Source organism: Nannobrachium achirus (assembly GCF_963921795.1).
Source record: "Nannobrachium achirus genome assembly, chromosome: 20".
NCBI classification, from domain to species: domain Eukaryota; kingdom Metazoa; phylum Chordata; class Actinopteri; order Myctophiformes; family Myctophidae; genus Nannobrachium; species Nannobrachium achirus.
In genome coordinates, this window is record NC_137827.1 from 29,620,458 (window position 1) to 29,638,765 (window position 18,308).

General features: G+C 42.2%; 1 protein-coding gene across 1 annotated transcript in view; it reads right to left on the reverse strand.

Annotated features, from left to right (window-relative positions):
* The window catches only part of cdin1 (CDAN1 interacting nuclease 1), an 82,016-nt gene that overhangs the window by 50,901 nt on the left and 12,807 nt on the right, over positions 1 to 18,308 (reverse strand). Inside the window, exons 3-6 of the mRNA XM_080750350.1 lie at positions 17,104 to 17,149; positions 15,851 to 15,915; positions 13,601 to 13,661; positions 3,812 to 3,884 (exon numbers count right to left, since the gene is read on the reverse strand). Of these exons, the coding sequence (XP_080606476.1) occupies positions 3,812 to 3,884; positions 13,601 to 13,661; positions 15,851 to 15,915; positions 17,104 to 17,149 (245 nt within the window). The remainder of the gene's footprint in view (positions 1 to 3,811; positions 3,885 to 13,600; positions 13,662 to 15,850; positions 15,916 to 17,103; positions 17,150 to 18,308) is intronic.

Below are 18,308 nucleotides of genomic sequence, written 5' to 3' on the forward strand. Positions count from 1 at the left end.
GCGACGCGTTGTGAGCTTGTAGATCTGCTATTTCCACTATTTTTGACTTAAAAAAATATATAAATATGAACTTTTTTCAACATGGAAACGATTATAAAATAATCACGATTATGTCAAATAATTGCTATTAGACGATTATGTAATAACTGTGACAGCCCTATACAGCTCATAGAAGACAGATACATAACTGATAATACAGTACAATAGATACTAAATAACATGGTGTCACGACAGACGCCATGTTATTTTGCTGTTGGTCGTTCGGTTGGTTGTTTGGCATCTCATGGTGAGTGCTCTTACGACTCGCCCCCTCCCTCCAACGCAGTCCTGCTTTCATGAGACAAGGAGCATTATGGATGTTGATATAATATTCAATACGTGATAAAACTGCTTTGAATGTATTGATTTATTTACATGTGCCACCAGATAAGCTTTCGTCCCTGCCTGACTGATGCGCTCTCCAATACTTTACCAGCCAAGAGGGGGGGGGGGGAGTGAGTGGGTGGGTGGGTGGGTGGGTGGGTGGTGGAAGTAGAGGTGGGAGTGTGGGGGGGGGGGGGGGGGGGGGGGCAGCAGCCAGCCAGCAAAACAAAACAACAAGGAAAAGACAGAAAACAATTTAAAACTCTGTATCGATCCAGCGCTAGTGATTGTACATATATTCCACAGTCCCAAAGGCCCCATTCCTGTGTCTCTTAAATGCAAAGGGAAAGAGAAGGGGAATAAAAAAAGATGGTGCGAGGCAAAGGCAAGCCGCTCACCCAGTTGGGGGTAATGTCCCTTATATAGAAGTCTATTGATCTTCTCAGCCCGCCTGCCCGCCCTCCCACTGGACACACGCACACGCACACACACACACACACACACACACACACACACACACACACACACACACACACACACACACACACACACACACACACACACACACAGGGCTGTGGGGCGGGGGCATGATGGATATGCCTGCCAATAGCAGTGAACCAACCTGTTAGCTAATTGCCAGCAAAGACAATTATCCTTGCATTGTTTCATAATGGAAACACATTACAAAAGTCTAATATACACACAGGGAGATTGGATGATCTGACCGTGGTGCCCATGCAGCCAGCATTTCATTGCCACAGGGCTACGCAGGTCGACCGCTGAGACCCAGAGCCACTGAATAAACACAACTCACGCTCACAGCCACCTGCTAGCGGTGTAGTGGAATTCTGTTTGACTATCTGGCTATGTACCTCGCTCTCGTATGCAACTGCACTCTTCAAGTAATTGAAAACAGCAATAATAAAAAACTAAAAAAAACTAAAATAAAACGCATTTGATAATAAATAATTGTATCATTTTCATAAGCCTAAACTGAACTGTATGTTAAATGTGCTGGTCGCATATCCAACAGTGGTTGGAAAAACTGTGAAACCAGTTTAGGGGCTGCAAGCACCACTGGTTTCTATGGCAGTACAGTCAAGTCCAATATGGTCACAAACAATATAGTTTGGGAATACTGTCATTCCCATGATCAACCAGGCGGTTTCACCAGCAACAAATCTATTCGGAGCAACATATCGTCGCTGTCGGCCAGAAACCTCGTAACTCCAGGTTTCAAATGTGCATGTTTTTTTGGTAAAGCTCTACTTCACCACACAAGACTATCGCACAAACTAGTGAAAATAGCAGATCTACAAGCACACAACGCCTCACGGTGTGAGGCGTTGTGTGCTTGCAGATCGGCTATTTTCACTAGTTTTAAATGATTTTTAAAGTGATAAATACAAAACTAACGGTTTTGGACATACAGGATTTCCACCCGACAACAACGATATTCAAGCCTGGCTCCAGTGTATGGAGATGGAGGAGTAAGTATTTTGCTGGTATCTGAGACTGAACGCCTCTCCTGGGCGGATGCCCTGTTCTACAAGCTGCTCAGACTAGTATTTTGACAGGCAGTGGATAACGGTGGGTCCAAAGCAATCACATCTCTGACTTTGACAAATGGCTGCGCTGTGGCGAAGTTGAAAATAACACACATCCACTTTAATCTCTTTCTTGATTAAATCTGAGGCACGTCTTTTCGACATCATGTGATTCCCGCTCAAAAGGCTAGCTACCACATACGCACGTGCAATCGTCGGGATGAGTCTATTGAAATTATATTGAATTGTGTGCATGTGAAACTGGGAGTATTTTTCTTTGCGAGAGAGGAAGACAGAGAAAGTGAAAATGAATAATTTCTTTGTCATTCTACAGAATTGGTAAATTAAAAATGGCATAAGGTAAAAAAAAAAAAGAAAGAAAAAAGAAAAAGGAAAGAAAAGTGTAAAGTAACTTTAAATATCAGGACCGTAATCATGACGCCAAAGTAGCACACTTGAGAAAATATCCAGCCGTGAGAGAAAACAGATCATCAACCACAACGAACCCGACAATTACTCACACACACAATTCCTGGACAATTTCTGTGAAACTTTTCAAGCAAAAATATTTGTGTCTGGAATCTGGCTCTCCCACACAGTGTGTCCATCAGCGCTGCCCAGAAACCGTTTGCTTTTTCTGCCACACTTTCCCCCTCAACTCAATTTCCTTAGTGGAGGGAGGGAGGAAGTGATGGGGTGGAGAAGGTGAGTGAAGAAGAGATGGTGAGGGCTGGGGGACGGATAGCATAAAAAGCGGGGTGTTGGGGTGTATAAATACTGTAAGCCAGGGGTCTTCAAAAGGGTGTGCGGGACCCCTAGGGTGTCCTCAGAGTTACTACAGGGGGTCCTCCAAATCTTTGTGTGATAGAAACTTTTTTTTCTCCTTTTTTATATTAACCACTTGAACCCTAGCGTCCATATTCTGAGGACTTCAGCCAAACATAGCAGATCTACAAGCTGTGAGCACGTAGATCGGCTATTTTCAGCAGGTTTGGTGTAGAGGGGAAAGAGAGCAGACTAAGTACTGACTAAGTATTGACGGTTCAAGTGGTTAAATATCTGAAAACACAAATTGACATGAATCCAAAATACACTTGAGGATTATGCTGTCAAACGATGAAACTATATGGAATATATGAAAAGGTTGTGGGGGTCCCTGCTTCATCTCTCTCTCAACTAAGGGGTCCTTGGCCTGAAAACGTTGAAGACCCCTGCTGTAAGCTGACGAGGTGAGCAAGCATTGAACCAATAGTTGAGAGGTGGGTGGGTGGTCCTGCCAGCGATAATTGCCAGTCATGTGCCCGAGTCATCTGTGTTCATTTAACAACTTTCAACCTGATGAATTTTGGGCATGACATTATAGGCAAAGATTTTTTAATTGGCAAAAACAACTGATCTACAAGCTCTATGTAGGTAGTTATGTGACACACTGTGAGCATGTAGATCATCTATTTTCACTTTTTGTCATACAATAAAGTATACAAGAAACAAGTCGGTGGCATGCATCCAATGTAACTAACGTAGTATACTTATAGTTCTTATTTAATGGTATCACTTTTACATTAAAAGTAGTGTAGTGTTTTGCAAATTATTTGGGGTCCCACTTCGGCCCACCCTCACGGCCCACCAGTGGGCCCCGACCCACAGTTTGAGAATCACTGGCAGTGGTTAACTCTGGGAGTCTCAAAATGGGTACACTCTCAGGGTTAAATAAACAGAGGATCTCACTGTGTCCAAGTAAACGTGGTCTGTCTTTCATTAGCCTTGGACAAGCTGAAGATACACCAACTTACAGTGGTCGCCAGAACTGGAATTAGAACTTTGGAGCAATCATTACAATTAAGACTGAGAGGAGGGGATGATGGGAAAGATAGCGAGGCAAGCGGAAAGCTGTTACTCACCGACTTCACCCTCCTGCTCCTGAAGGAACCTGTCTAAGATGAGACGAGCCATCAGCGCTGGGGACAGGTCCACCTGGACACAGATTGAGCAAGGAAAAGCAATAGCTGAATTAGGCCTAATAAAAGCCAGGCAATAGCTTCAATAGAGAGTTGGGGAAGGTTATCTCAAAATGGAGATGGTTTAGAAGACCTATTCTCCTAGAGAGAATGGCGCCATTGTGAGACCTTCAGAATAACTCCCACATATCCAGTTTGAAAGGAAGTGTGAACATGTTTCAAAGAGATTTCAAACAGCTCGAAAATTACGCCACTGAAATAACACAGCCAGTCAAGCCCTGAGCTGATGTCACATAGCTTAGATAATAATGATTCTAATGGCACTAAATTATATTGTCCTGTTTCGAAACCTTGACCCAACTTTCGACAAGCCCCTGCGCAAATTGGTCTTTTTTGAGCCTTGCTTTGCACTAACCTTTCCCACAGGAACAAGAGAACGCTTATTATGCCGCCAAGCTATACAGCCGAAATGCCCTCACCTCTGTCAAGACCAAATAGAAGACAAAAAAAAAAAAGAAGACGGTAGTCTCTCATCTCATAAGAAAAGCAGCGTAACAATATTGCCCAGGCTCCAGACACTGAAGAGCTTTAATCGTAGGGTGATTATTAAGGCAAGAACCAGCAGGACATACCAGAGGGACTGAGGAAAAAGCAATCTGCAAGAAGAAGGGGATGCTTCATTTTTTTCTTTTCTTTTTCTTTTTTTGAACAGTTGAGAGGTGAAGTGCTTGTTTTGAGATCAGGGAGAAGTCAGGACAGAGAGATGAGCAGTACAAATGCTACTTTCCACACCTAGTCACACCTTGCTGACTGTACAATATCAAAAGCTAGAACCCTATCAAAACATTCCTTCCCATTCCCCATAGTTCAGACAATAATAGAATGGCATGTAAGGAGATGATGTCATTTGCTAGTTTCTGGAGGCTTTTATTTGGCCGATATTGGCCTATCAGCTATCAGTGTATGTTGTCTGATATAATGTACCTGTACATAATATGAAAACCTTTTATTACAGAATCAAAAGCAGAAAAATACGAATGGGGTAATTTGGAAACTGTTCTAATATCAGTATCAAAATCTTTTACTCCATAATATCAGTATCGGTCGGGCTCGGTACAGTACAATACAATTCAATTAACAGCCAACACAAAACAGAGTCTAAGACTACATCTACAAATTTATGTATACAGCATGCATGGTGTTTGAGTGAAACAATTTCAACATTGTATCTGGGCTTTGTCTAAACACAATATTGTATGCAAATAAGAAAATACATAAAATGACTCGCTGCTATACTAATTACTTACAAAATCCCACAGCCTCTTAACTGTTGAGGGGAAGGAAGAAAAACCCTAGCAGACTTTGCCTTTCTCGGCTACTTCATTATGAAACACAACGTTCTTGCAGCCGAGAATTTTTTTTCTCTTGTTAGCATAATTGGGGACCAAAAGTGGATTTGCCCTCAGCCTGTAGTGAGATTGTAGTGTTTTATCTTTCCTGTGATGCATCATGGTAGTGCTGGAAGCAGAGGAAGCTTTCCGTCTCTGCACAAAGTATTTTTCATTAGCGGTCCTATTTGTTAACAACTCCATGATATTGCATGAGCAAGGCGGCTCGCAAAAAAAAAAAAGGCCAAACATGTCTATAATTATTACAGGGTGAACAGACATCATCTTCATCTTCATTAAGACCTCATCTGCAATAGCAACCCGGAGTTAGCTTACGTAGCCCGCAGCTAAAGCGCGCTCCTTTCTCTGTTGTGAAACCCTCCCCCCTTTCTTTCTCCCTTCTTGGTTCATCCCTCTCTGTGCTCATTAGGGATGGGACGATAAGCGATATTATCATTTATCGCGATAAAAAAACACTCGCGATAATCGTATCGTGGAGATTTGATATATCGTGATATCGTCCTACGTCATGCACTGGGATCAATTCACCTTTTATTTGCCGAGCTGCATATCCGGTACCACTTAAAGGTGATACTACCCAGGGGGCAAAGGAAGGTGTGCTGCATTTGCCCCGACATAAAAGGTTGTCCACCAGAAATATTATCTATGACCCAGTAGGATCACAACCTATATGGACAACCCGGTCAATTTGTACGGCAAAGTTCCAATATGGCCGCCTCAATATTAGCCCCTATTAGTTTTAATGGGGGGTGAATAGGGAAAAATTTTAAACTGAGGGATATTTCCACAAAACTTCACAGGTTGATCAATGGTATACATATGAACATTTTTTGTATTGCAAGTTTCCATGAAATCCAATATGGCCGCCACAATATGGCCGCCATAATGTAAGGACCCAGAAAATAGGTTTTGCCTCTAACTTCTGAACCAGATGAGCTAGAAACGCAAACTTGGTGTCTATTTCATGGTGTCTGACCATGGGAGACTCAATGGAATAGCTAATTTTATTATTGGGTGTGTCTGGACCTTTATTGTGCATATTTGCAAGATGGTGGACTCCCAAAATAGAGCTTTAACATAATTTCTACCATGATTGTTGACTGCTTTTGCAAATACAAGCAATATGAATCCATTTGCTAAGATTTATGGCACAGAAGGGACTTATACCTGTATTATTCTTGAGTTTGCATGTTGTCAAAATGGGTGTAAACGAGATATTATATTTCCTGTCCGATTCTACTGTATGTAGTTGTAGCAATGACTTCAGATAAAATCAGAGACCAAAACAATGTATCTTAGAAATTATTTTTTTATTAAAAAAAATTAATAAAAAAAGAGAGAGATTATCTCAATGAAATGAATGCAACTGCCTTTTTGGGTCTTTCACACATAGACATGCACATGCTTTCCAACAACTTCAGCTTCAGGGAAATTATAATGAACACATGATTAAAACAGGCTGCATTATAATGCAAATAATTGCTAGTCACTATCACTGTCATGTGTACCTATCCTGCTGCATCTTGTCTCCAGTCCTTGGCAACGACACCCCAAGTAGCATGCAATTCCCTTCTTCGCACATGAAAAGTTTTTCTGGCAGCCTTTGATACAGCTACATGATATTGCCTTGTCCATTGATATAGGCCAGGCTGGCTCTGTAGATGGACAGGGGACTGCCTTCCCATGGCGGCAGCATGATATAGGCATCTATATCATGCTGCCACCCACCTCCTAGACCTTCCAGAGCTGTGGGTGAGAACAGAGCAGGATGCATATCTTCCTATCCATCACATGGTCTCAGCCCTTGGACTCGCACAGTGTCGTGCCCTGCCCTTTATTCACCAGCTATCCCTTTTTCACTGGAAAGAAGGCATGGTTCAAGACCAGCATGGGTCTAGATCTCCCTGCACTTCAGGAGTTTGGTGAAAATTCCTCTTATTCCCTCTCAGAGGATGTCAAGAATCAGGCTAGAGACCTCACAATAGCTGTATATGCATCAAAAGCTGACCATTCGGAGGACTTTGACCTGGCAAAGCTGAGAGTGTACAAGTTCCTAAATATCCGATCAACCCTGTTGAAGCTGCTGCCACCTACAGAAAATGCCTTTGGCCTGCACCTGAAAAGAGCTGCTCTTGCAGCCATAATAGATAAAACTGCACACATCGCGAAGCCAGACATCCCTTGCTTCACTGAATATGGATGGTCTCTCAGTGATGGGAAGGCAGTCCCCTGTCCATCTACAGAGCCAGCCTGGCCTATATCAATGGACAAGGCAATATCATGTAGCTGTATCAAAGGCTGCCAGAAAAACTGTTCATGTGCCATCCATCCATCCATCCATCTTCAACCGCTTATCCGGAATCGGGTCGCGGGGGTAACGGTTCCAACTGAGACTTCCAGATTTCCTTATCCTGCGTAACTTCCTCCACTCCCTCTGGGAGTATACCGAGGCGTTCCCAGGCCAGTCTGGAGATATAATCCTTCCATCTGGTCTTAGGTCTGCCACGGGGTCTCCTCCCAGTGGGACGTGCATCGAGGACCTTCCTAGGAAGGCGCTCGGGGGGCATCCGTACTAGATGCCCGAACCACCTAAGCTGACTCCTTTCCAAGTGAAGGAGCAGCGGTTCTACTCCAAGTCTCTCTCGGGTGATTGAACTTCATGTGCGAAGAAGGGAATTGCATGCTACTTGGGGTGTCGTTGCCAAGGACTGGAGACAAGATGCAGCAGGATAGGTACACATGACAGTGATAGTGACTAGCAATTATTTGCATTATAATGCAGCCTGTTTTAATCATGTGTTCATTATAATTTCCCAGAAGCTGAAGTTGTTGGAAAGCATGTGCATGTCTATGTGTGAAAGACCCAAACAGGCAGTTGCATTCATTTCATTGAGATAATCTCTCTCTTTTTTTATTAATTTTTTTAATAAAAAAATAATTTCTAAGATACATTGTTTTGGTCTCTGATTTTATCTGAAGTCATTGCTACAACTACATACAGTAGAATCGGACAGGAAATATAATATCTCGTTTACAGCCATTTTGACAACATGCAAACTCAAGAATAATACAGGTATAAGTCCCTTCTGTGCCACAAATCTTAGCAAATGGATTCATATTGCTTGTATTTGCAAAAGCAGTCAACAATCATGGTAGAAATTATGTTAAAGCTCTATTTTGGGAGTCCACCATCTTGCAAATATGCACAATAAAGGTCCAGACACACCCAATAATAAAATTAGCTATTCCATTGAGTCTCCCATGGTCAGACACCATGAAATAGAGACCAAGTTTGCGTTTCTAGCTCATCTGGTTCAGAAGTTAGAGGCAAAACCTATTTTCTGGGTCCTTACATTATGGCGGCCATATTGTGGCGGCCATATTGGATTTCATGGAAACTTGCAATACAAAAAATGTTCATATGTATACCATTGATCAACCTGTGAAGTTTCGTGGAAATATCCCTCAGTTTAAATTTTTTCCCTATTCACCCCCCATTAAAACTAACTAGAAGCTGGGCCGCCCTTTGGGCGGCCCATTCATGCCCACAATGTAAATAGGGAATGAATGCCCCGCCCTTTAATGCAAACCCCATTATACCTGTTGTCATAGGACCCGTTTTGACCATCTGTTTGCCTGTGTCCATTTATGCCCATATATGGAGATATCTGTTATCTGTCTGTCTGTCAGCGTCCATTTTATGTCCATATATGGAGATCACTGCAGATATAGTTCTGGGTCCATTTTATGCCCATATATGCCCATATATGGAGATATCTGTCTATTTGCGTCCATTTCACGCCCATATATGGAGATCTCTGAATCTGTCTGTCTGTGTCCCTTTATGCCCGTATATGGAGATCTTTGTGATTCTGCGTAAATTTTATGCCCATATATGCCATTTGCGTCCATTTTATGCCCATTTATGGAGATCTCTGTATCCGTCTGTCTGTGTGTCTGTCTGTGTCCCTTTATGCCCGTATATGGAGATCTTTGTGATTCTGCGTAAATTTTATGCCCATATATGCCATTTGCGTCCATATAGTTCTGGGTCCATTTTATGCCCATATATGCCCATATATGGAGATATCTGTCTATTTGCGTCCATTTCACGCCCATATATGGAGATCTCTGAATCTGTCTGTCTGTGTCCCTTTATCCATTTTATGCCCATATATGGGGGCATTCATTTTATGCCCATATATGGAGAACGCGCGTGCCCGTGGGACGAACGGTTCTCATATGGGGGCATTCATTTTATGCCCATATATGGAGAACGCGCGTGCCCGTGGGACGAACGGTTCTCGAGATACGCGGATTACCTACATACATACACACTCACAGAGATTTTTTGTTGACTTTGTTGACTCATGTGGCGTACGTGATGTCAGAGCCTTTTATGAAGTGATGTCACAATGAGTCAGAGTTTTCGCCGATTTCCTCAGAAACAGCCTGATGTCAACAATCAACCCCGCATAAGGAGATTCCGAACGTTTCGCGCCGGTTCGGGAAAACCGCGCGCCGGGTCGGGTCGAGGCGCGGCACTGCACTCCGTGCCGCGGCGGGGAACGCGCGTGCCGAATCTGAAGCCGGTGGGACGAACGGTTCTTGAGATACGCGGATTACAGACAGACACACACGCAGACAGACAGAGACTTCTCGCATTTATAGATAGATAGGGGCTAATATTGAGGCGGCCATATTGGAACTTTGCCGTACAAATTGACCGGGTTGTCCATATAGGTTGTGATCCTACTGGGTCATAGATAATATTTCTGGTGGACAACCTTTTATGTCGGGGCAAATGCAGGTTTCCTAAAAAAAGGCTGGTTTGCCCCCTGGGTATACACCATGAAATTTCACTTTTCCTATTTTAAAACCTTTTTTGGGGTCCCACTAGCACCTTCTATCCTCACAAAGTCCCATTTCTGACCGTTGTGTCTTTCCCTGGTTTTGAGAAGGTGAAGGTTAAAAGTATCCCATGGGTTCTCAAAACAGGCTATCCAGATTTGCTGCCGATTGTGACGTCATCTGCCGATTGTGACGTCATAAAAAATAAAAAATAAATCAAAAACATTTTTTTTTTTCAAAATCATTTTTTTTTTATCATCAGGGGGGGGGGGGGGGGGGGGGCAGTTCAGGCCAAAGGTGGTACTGCAGCTGAAATGCTCTGAGAGCCATTCAAAATGAGAGACGCTCTCTATTCAGGAGTGGTAATTTAGCCTCAAACCTTTTGAAAAACGTTTTTGGGACATAAACAATATGACATAAATACTTTTTAAATGCATGGTGTATCACCTTTAAAGGAGTAGTTCACCCCCAAAATGACTTTTTTTCTATTGATTACTCAGGCCATGGAGAGTAGAGATCAATAATATTTTTTGGTTTTTGTCACATTCCTAAGACAAAAATGTGATAACAATACATTTACCCCCATTGATTCCGGATGGTGACCCGTTTCGAAACGGGTCACCATCCGGAATCAATGGGGGTAAATTTAATCGAATCAAAATTTTGTCTTAGGAATGTGACAAAAACCAAAAAATATTATTGAACTCTACTCTCCATGGCCTGAGTAATCAATAGAAAAAAAGTCATTTTGGGGGTGAACTACTCCTTTAAACCCTCTATAATTGGTAAAAGGTACTTATAATATACGTACTTGATACAGTCTTTTTTTTCACTCTCTATCAAATGCCCTTGCCAAAAAATAGCCGATCTACAAGCTCACAACGCGTCGCAACGCGGCGCGCTGTGAGCTTGTAGATCTGCTATTTTTTGGCAAATGTTCCACCACAGGATAATGGACTTTGATTATCGCAATAAGATCATAAATCGCGATTTCTTTTGTCACAATAATCGTGATATGTAATTTTCATATCGTCCCATCCCTAGTGCTCGTTTCCCTGTGCTCCATTCACACCTCTGGATAACAAGAGAGCGTCGCATCCCGAGTAACCCACATCAGGGCTGACACATGAGAAATGGCGACATTACCATCGCCGGGCCCATTCTGAATAAGGACTACCTGATTAGTTCAGGTACTTGCGTCTCCCTAATTTTCATATTAATCATGGGGTCCATCTCGCTTCTCAAGTCAGATCGCAGCACTTCACGAGTTTAACATGTGACTAAGACTCACGGGCGCTTGAACACCCGCTGAAAATAATTACTGTTCAGTGAAAACTCTGGGTCCCGGTTTTATTAGAGCTCCAATGCTAATGGTTGTCACGGGCGATCTTTCTGCCTCTGGCCTAGGCATGTATGTTTAACTGACCTTTACATGAAACACCACATAAAATATACAAAAAATAGCAACTTTATTCTTTAGAATCCATATTCATAGTAGTTATGGTGGTGGGGGGCAAAAAAAGATAATCCATGAATAGTTCTCATCATTGTTAATCATTTCCCCCTGTTGGAGATATATTGTCTCATAAAGGGCTGAAACTACATCAATTAGCTGTCTGGGAGACCATGAGTGCTTGGTTTAAATGTTAAGTAGCGTATTAAAATGACAGTTAAATGGTTCATAGACAGTTATCTCTGAGCCCAGTTTAATCCTTTGGAGGAAAAAAAAATCATATGTCAATTAAATGGAGAATGAGTAATGACAGTTAGCTTTGAGGTGTCACTGATGCATGCAAACTATTCTGATTTCAGATTTAGAAAGAGAAGCCTGGCATCTCATTGGCTCATTTAAATATAGAACAAAAAAAACATTAAATTGACATTTAAATGTTGAGAAAAGGATATGTACAATTAAAATAAGGAGCCCCCCACCCTCCTACACACACACACACACACACACACACACACACACACACACACACACACACACACACACACACACACACACACACACACACACACACACACACACACACACACACACACACACACACACACACACACACACACACACATATATAATGATATAAATATATATAAATGTACATACACACACAACTTAACCAGCACTTAATGCAGCAAACATTTTGATATTATATCAGTTAAACACTATGTGTAAATAAACATACAACATTGATGTAATTCTCCCCTTTATATATATAAATCAATTTCCTTCACCGAGTAAGAAATGGATGTGGTAGAATCTATCGTGAAATCTGACTTAATGTTAATCTTAATTTGCTAACTAGCAGAAATGCATAGACTAGGTCTGGGCGATACGACTTCAAATCAGCATCAAGATTATTTCAGACTTTTACCTCAATAACGATTAATCATCAATTATAAAATTATTAAAAAAAAAGCAGATCTACAAGCTCACAATGCACCACGATGCGATGCGTTGTGAGCTTGTAAATCGTCTATTTTCGATTTAGTCAATTATACAAAATAAAAAAGATTGAAAACTTGTGTCGATTTGTTGATATATAATAAATAAATAATATAACCATTAACCGAACATACATGAGCAAGATTAAGTCAGTTAATGGTTCTAAATATCGGTTTTGATATATTTTCGGTTAATTGCTCAGCCCTAGACACTAGTGACCAAAGAGCAGATTCAAGCTGATAATAATATGCATCAGCTTGGCCAGGGGTAAAGGTCTCTGCACAATGAGTCCAAAGGGATTTTTTATTGGTTAATCAGTTTTTAAACGCATCTGAAAAAAACGAAGGACTCAAACTGGGTCGGATTGGATTGAAAAAAATGACGTCCACCACATCGCCTGTTTCAAAGAGGACATAGAAAAGCGTGTGATCATAATAAATGTTTTTTTGTCCATTGTTTACATGCAAATAAAATGGGCTCTGTAAGCAAGGGGCTTAACGGTGAGGGGCCCCAAGTACTGGCTATGTTCTAATAACTACCCAAACATGCCACACTCATCTTTTAGAGTTTATGCTGCAAAAAATATATCTCAAATGCAACTAATACATCAAGAAAGAATGAAAAGGCTAAGCTGAGCTGCTGTTGCCAGCAATCGTGATGAAGTGAGGAATTGACCACTGGCCCTGCCATCACCTGTCCGCAGTTTGCCGGCGGCGAGAACATCAATTTGGAAAATTACATAATAAAACACCAAAAGTATTTTCACATCTGCCTAAAGGACGTGAGACCTAATTACATTAAATAATTGATAATAGGGCGGACCATTTGACCAATTTTCATAATCACTAACAGACAAGGGTGGGGGTGCTCATAGGCTGCAGCTAGCTCTTTGAGTAAAGGGCATTGTGTATTTTCTAAGCCAAATTTGTTATGCACTTGCAATGGAAAATAAGGTAAATACTGACGTAGGCGAAATTCTTGAAGTGAACCGAAAAGGACAAAGGAAAGAGGTCACGCCATTACCTCATTGGCCAACTCCAACAGGACAGGAGCAGTGGGACGTGCCTTGGCTTCAGTCAGATACCTTCATTAGGACAAAGAACAACAGCAGAGAGTTAAAAAAAAAAAAAAAATAGAAAAAAAAAACATGACCCACAAAAGGCAGACAGAAGGGGAGAGGGGACTTGATCAGGCCAGCCAAGACATGTTAATGTCCCTGATGACTTTGCCCTAGGTGGCATATGGCTGGCTTGGTGCAGTTAAAACAACACTGCTTGGTGAGCTTCAGATTTCCTTCAAGCCAGACAAGCATGTCGTCGCTGTTGTCGGGTGAAAACCTTGTATGTCCAAAACCGTTCCGTTTTGCCTTCATCATTTTAAAAAATGATTAAAACTAGTGAAAATAGTCGATCAACAAGCACAAAACGCCTCGCACCTTGGCGCGTTGTGTGCTTGCAGATCTGCCATTTTCACTAGTTTTGTGCAACAGTCTTATATGATGAGGCAGGGCTTAATTTATGAACAAAAAAAACATGCTAATTTGAAACTTGCAGATACAAGGTTTCTGCCGGACAGTGGCGATGTCGTCGCTGTCTGGTGGAAACCTGGTATGTCCAGAACCGTTACTTTCCAGGAACCTCTGTTCCAATGGATCCATTGTAGTCATCATCTAGTCACAAGCTCTTACGTGTCACTGGTTAAATACCGGTATCTATAAAACCCACCCAGACTTAAGTACTTTCAACCTGGCGTCCCTATATATTTAGTAATTATGAGCGCTTGTAGATAGGCTATTTTTGCGACAAAGTATAACATTTATGAAAAAGCATAACAAATATCGTCACTGTCTGGCCAAAACCTTTTTTGGCATAAATCAGGGCTATTGAACATCCTTTACATCTGATAGTTAGTTAAAATAATATTGAACCAATGGAAAGTAGTAAAAAGTGCTTGGGACAAAACCTCCTAACTCCACACTTTCTGCTAAACCAGCTAACTCCACCCGATTGGCCTTCTCTTTTTGTCATAAATATGAGCTATTGAACACCCTTTACGTCTGTGTGTTGGTTAAAATAATATTGAACCAATGGAAAGTAGTAAAAAGCCCTACGGCCAAAACCTCCTAACTCCACTTGAGCTAATTTTCCCGAAAATTTAAATTTTGGAGTTAGGAGGTTTCGGCCTGACGGCAGAGATATGAAATATGGAGATACAAGTTTTCTCCCACTCCCAGACAGCTAACAATATGATAGTTTGTTAACTCCCACAAAACATGCAGCTGCCCTCAGATCTTACCCAGATCATCTCTGAGGTTTGCTGTAATAAGTGGATTACAAGTGCATTATCCAGCCTCGTATCCACAGAACAATGGCTTAATAAGCAAGATAAAGGCTAATTGTCATATGCAAAGAAGCTTTCTCCCCCAACGGCCTGTTTTTTTACATTTTTGTTATTCATTCATTAAGTGAATTAAGGATAATCAGCCCATCGTAAGCCTGCATAAGGCAAATGTCCACTTGCCATTTATTTTCCTATTTACCTAAATGTTCTTCTTCACTTTGACATGGAGAACAAAGCGGTAGCTTTGTGAGGGCTAAGCAGGTGCAAGCAGAGGTCTGGAAGGAATCCTGTGGGTGGTGATTTGTTTGGAGGAGATTATATCTGTCATGGTTGCCCACCTACTCCCAACCCTGTCCACTTCCTGTCACATGACTTTAGCAATTCCCTTCCTTAGAGAGGGAAAGCGGGAGGCAGAGTGTGTGTGTGTGTGTGTGGGAGAGGGAGGGAGAGAGAGAGAGAGAGAGAGAGAGAGAGAGAGAGGGAGGGAGAGGGAGAGAGAGACAGAGAGGGAGAACAGTAACACAGAACACTAGGGCTGTCACAATTATTACATAATCGTCTAATCGTGATTATTTGACATTATCGCAATTATTTTGTCATAATCGTGAATGTTGAAAAATGTCAGAAATAGTGGAAATAGCAGATCTACAAGCTCACAACGCGTCGCATCGCGACGCGTTGTGAGCTTGTAGAACGGCTATTTCCACTATCAATGTTATTTTTTAAGTATAAAGTTGTCAAATATGTCAGTAATGTATTTGTATATTTAGGTTATGTGTCATATCTACCATATGCAACTTCAAAGCCTAAAAGCCAAACAGAAATGTAATTATCAACGACAAAAACACAATTAAATCGTTAATCGAAAATTATTTGAGTGATAATTAATCGTCATGTAAAATGTCATATCGTGACAGCCCTAAAGAGTAATACCTTTGATAGTAGCTCTCAATGACCTCTGGAGCGTGGTGTCTTGACATGGTTCTCTTGATCCTTTTCTGTCCCAAAAAATATATACCGTCACAAAATTAAGCGCATAGTAAAATGCCCTGTGATAACTGGTTGCAACACGAACTGAACCCATGGGTAAATTTGCATGCTCTCAGAAAATGTACACTTAGGATTTCACAGTGTAAATAAAATATTTTAACAATATCAATTGTAATATAGAAATGTCCTCTAAATCTAAATAATAACAATAATATATGGCATAATGACAATGTTTTATTACAGTGTTGTATATAGTCTGAGACAAAAACCATAATACTTTTCCTGTACGCCTGAACATAACGCCAGAGTTGTTCAGCCTAGAAAGCTTTATTGTATATGAACAGGCATAGGAGAGCCCGGGTCATAGTCATTTAATTTCAATAAGTTTGCCCAGGGTCAAAGTGAGTCGAGGCAACCTTGTTCAACCCCCAACACCCCCACTCCTCTGTATTCAAACCTTGTATTCATTTCCCCCTTTTCCATCAAACAATGACCCCATTCCACATCCCACGCACCCCGACAACATATTTCCATGCAATTCAATTGCCATCTTAAGTGAAAGGGGGGAGGATGATAGAGGATAGAGGGGAAGAGCATTGGTTAAAAAACAACTTATTTAAAAACTACTACACACAAAAAAAAAAAATGTAATTCCGCGGGGACGGGTGGTGTGAGTGACACCTGTCACGAGGATGATAAATGACTCCATTTTCTGCCTGTGCTGCCTTCTGCCACTGGCGGCAACGGCCATTTATCATCATCTGCTGTCAGCCGTGGAAAGCAGCAGTGACAGTGCGAGTCAGCAAACATTTAGCACACGCAGCCGCACTACACGGGGAAATTATTATTGTCAGAATAATAATGGTTTAGCATAATTTATTACAGGTCCACCAAATAAGCAGGGGCTAGATGTTATTAGACAGATGGATGGGAGCGCTTGGCAGACATCCACTGAGACGCAGGCAAAGGCAAGGGCCCACAACCGACGTGAGCACGTTGGAGGGAGGGTGGAGGGAGGATGGGTGGGGTGGGGGGGAGGAGGGGGGCCGCAAGGTAAAGGGGTGCATGGGTGGGGGTTGAGGGGGGCATCCTCCGAACCAATCGGAGAGCTGGCAGTTCAATTACAAAGAAATAAAGGGACATTCATCATTCAATTAGGCACCTGTCAGGGCTCACAAAGGAAGAAAACTTCTAACCTGGTACTCCAGGGAGAAGATGCTCAGAAGAGTGGACTGCGAGTGACTGGAACAAATAAAAGAAGGACAAAGTTAATTACCAGAGTGCATTGCACAGAGACAAAAGGGAGAGGGGGGGAGCTTCAAAGCTGGGGCCGGCTGCCCTGTAATCTAAAAGAACATGAAAACAAGTGTGGCAAAGTTGTTCCAGATGAACACCTCCGACAAAGGATTCCTGCCGCGATGGTCTGGGGGTGGGAGAAAGAGGGGAGGTTGTGTGTGTGGTATGAGATGAGAGAAAATATAGCTAGCTGGGGATCTCTCCCCCATGCAGCCAGCCAGCCAACCCCCGAATTCACTCACACCACCTTCAATCACCCTCTCTGCCCAAAGTAGACCATCATCAACACATTTTATACCAATGTAAAACCACACACAAGCAGTAACGGTCATAACACGGCAAATGCGACAAAATGGAAGAGAAATGAAGCTAATTTAGGTGAATAATTGATAGGGTTCAATTCCATTAGCTGAGGCTGCACTCAGTGGAAAGGGTGAAACACACAGTAAAATCTTTAGTGTTAAATTAGCTCAGAGAGTGCGCAAATTTAACCAAAGGGACATTTAGGGATCAGTTTGGTTACATATAGGAGTTAAACAAACACTAAGCATTTTACTGTGTACTGTACTACTGATCCCTCTTTTGGGGGGCGTTTCCCTGAATTAATGAAGGCTACACAGTGTTTATAAGTGCACAATACTGTATGTTTGTGTGTGGAAGGGGGTGGGTGGGGGTACAATAGATAGGAGAAGGTTTGCCTCCCTCACTGTCAGCCCTGGCATATGGGACGTACTGGAACCCTCCCACGGCAACTGATGGGCTTTGAAAATGGAAACTTTCACTGCAGGAAGCTGGGACTCCCAGGAGTCGGTCAATTCCATGGGTTGCCATAAGCTACATTCATCTCCAGCTCCAGTCAATGTCAAACACCTGGCAGAGCAGGGAAACCTGGAAAACAGGCGTCTCCGATGGGGATTCACAGCTCCGACGGTGCCCCCCCAAACCCCCCAACCCCTAACGCTTCCTTTGAATTGAAAATAGTTAAAGCAATGTCGGATTTCCTTCTAATTGGATGATACATAGACCCACCCCACATATTAACAAAAGAATGTAGGAATGCATTGGGAAAGCTCAGACAAGACTCGGTGATGGCCTCCAGTGGCTT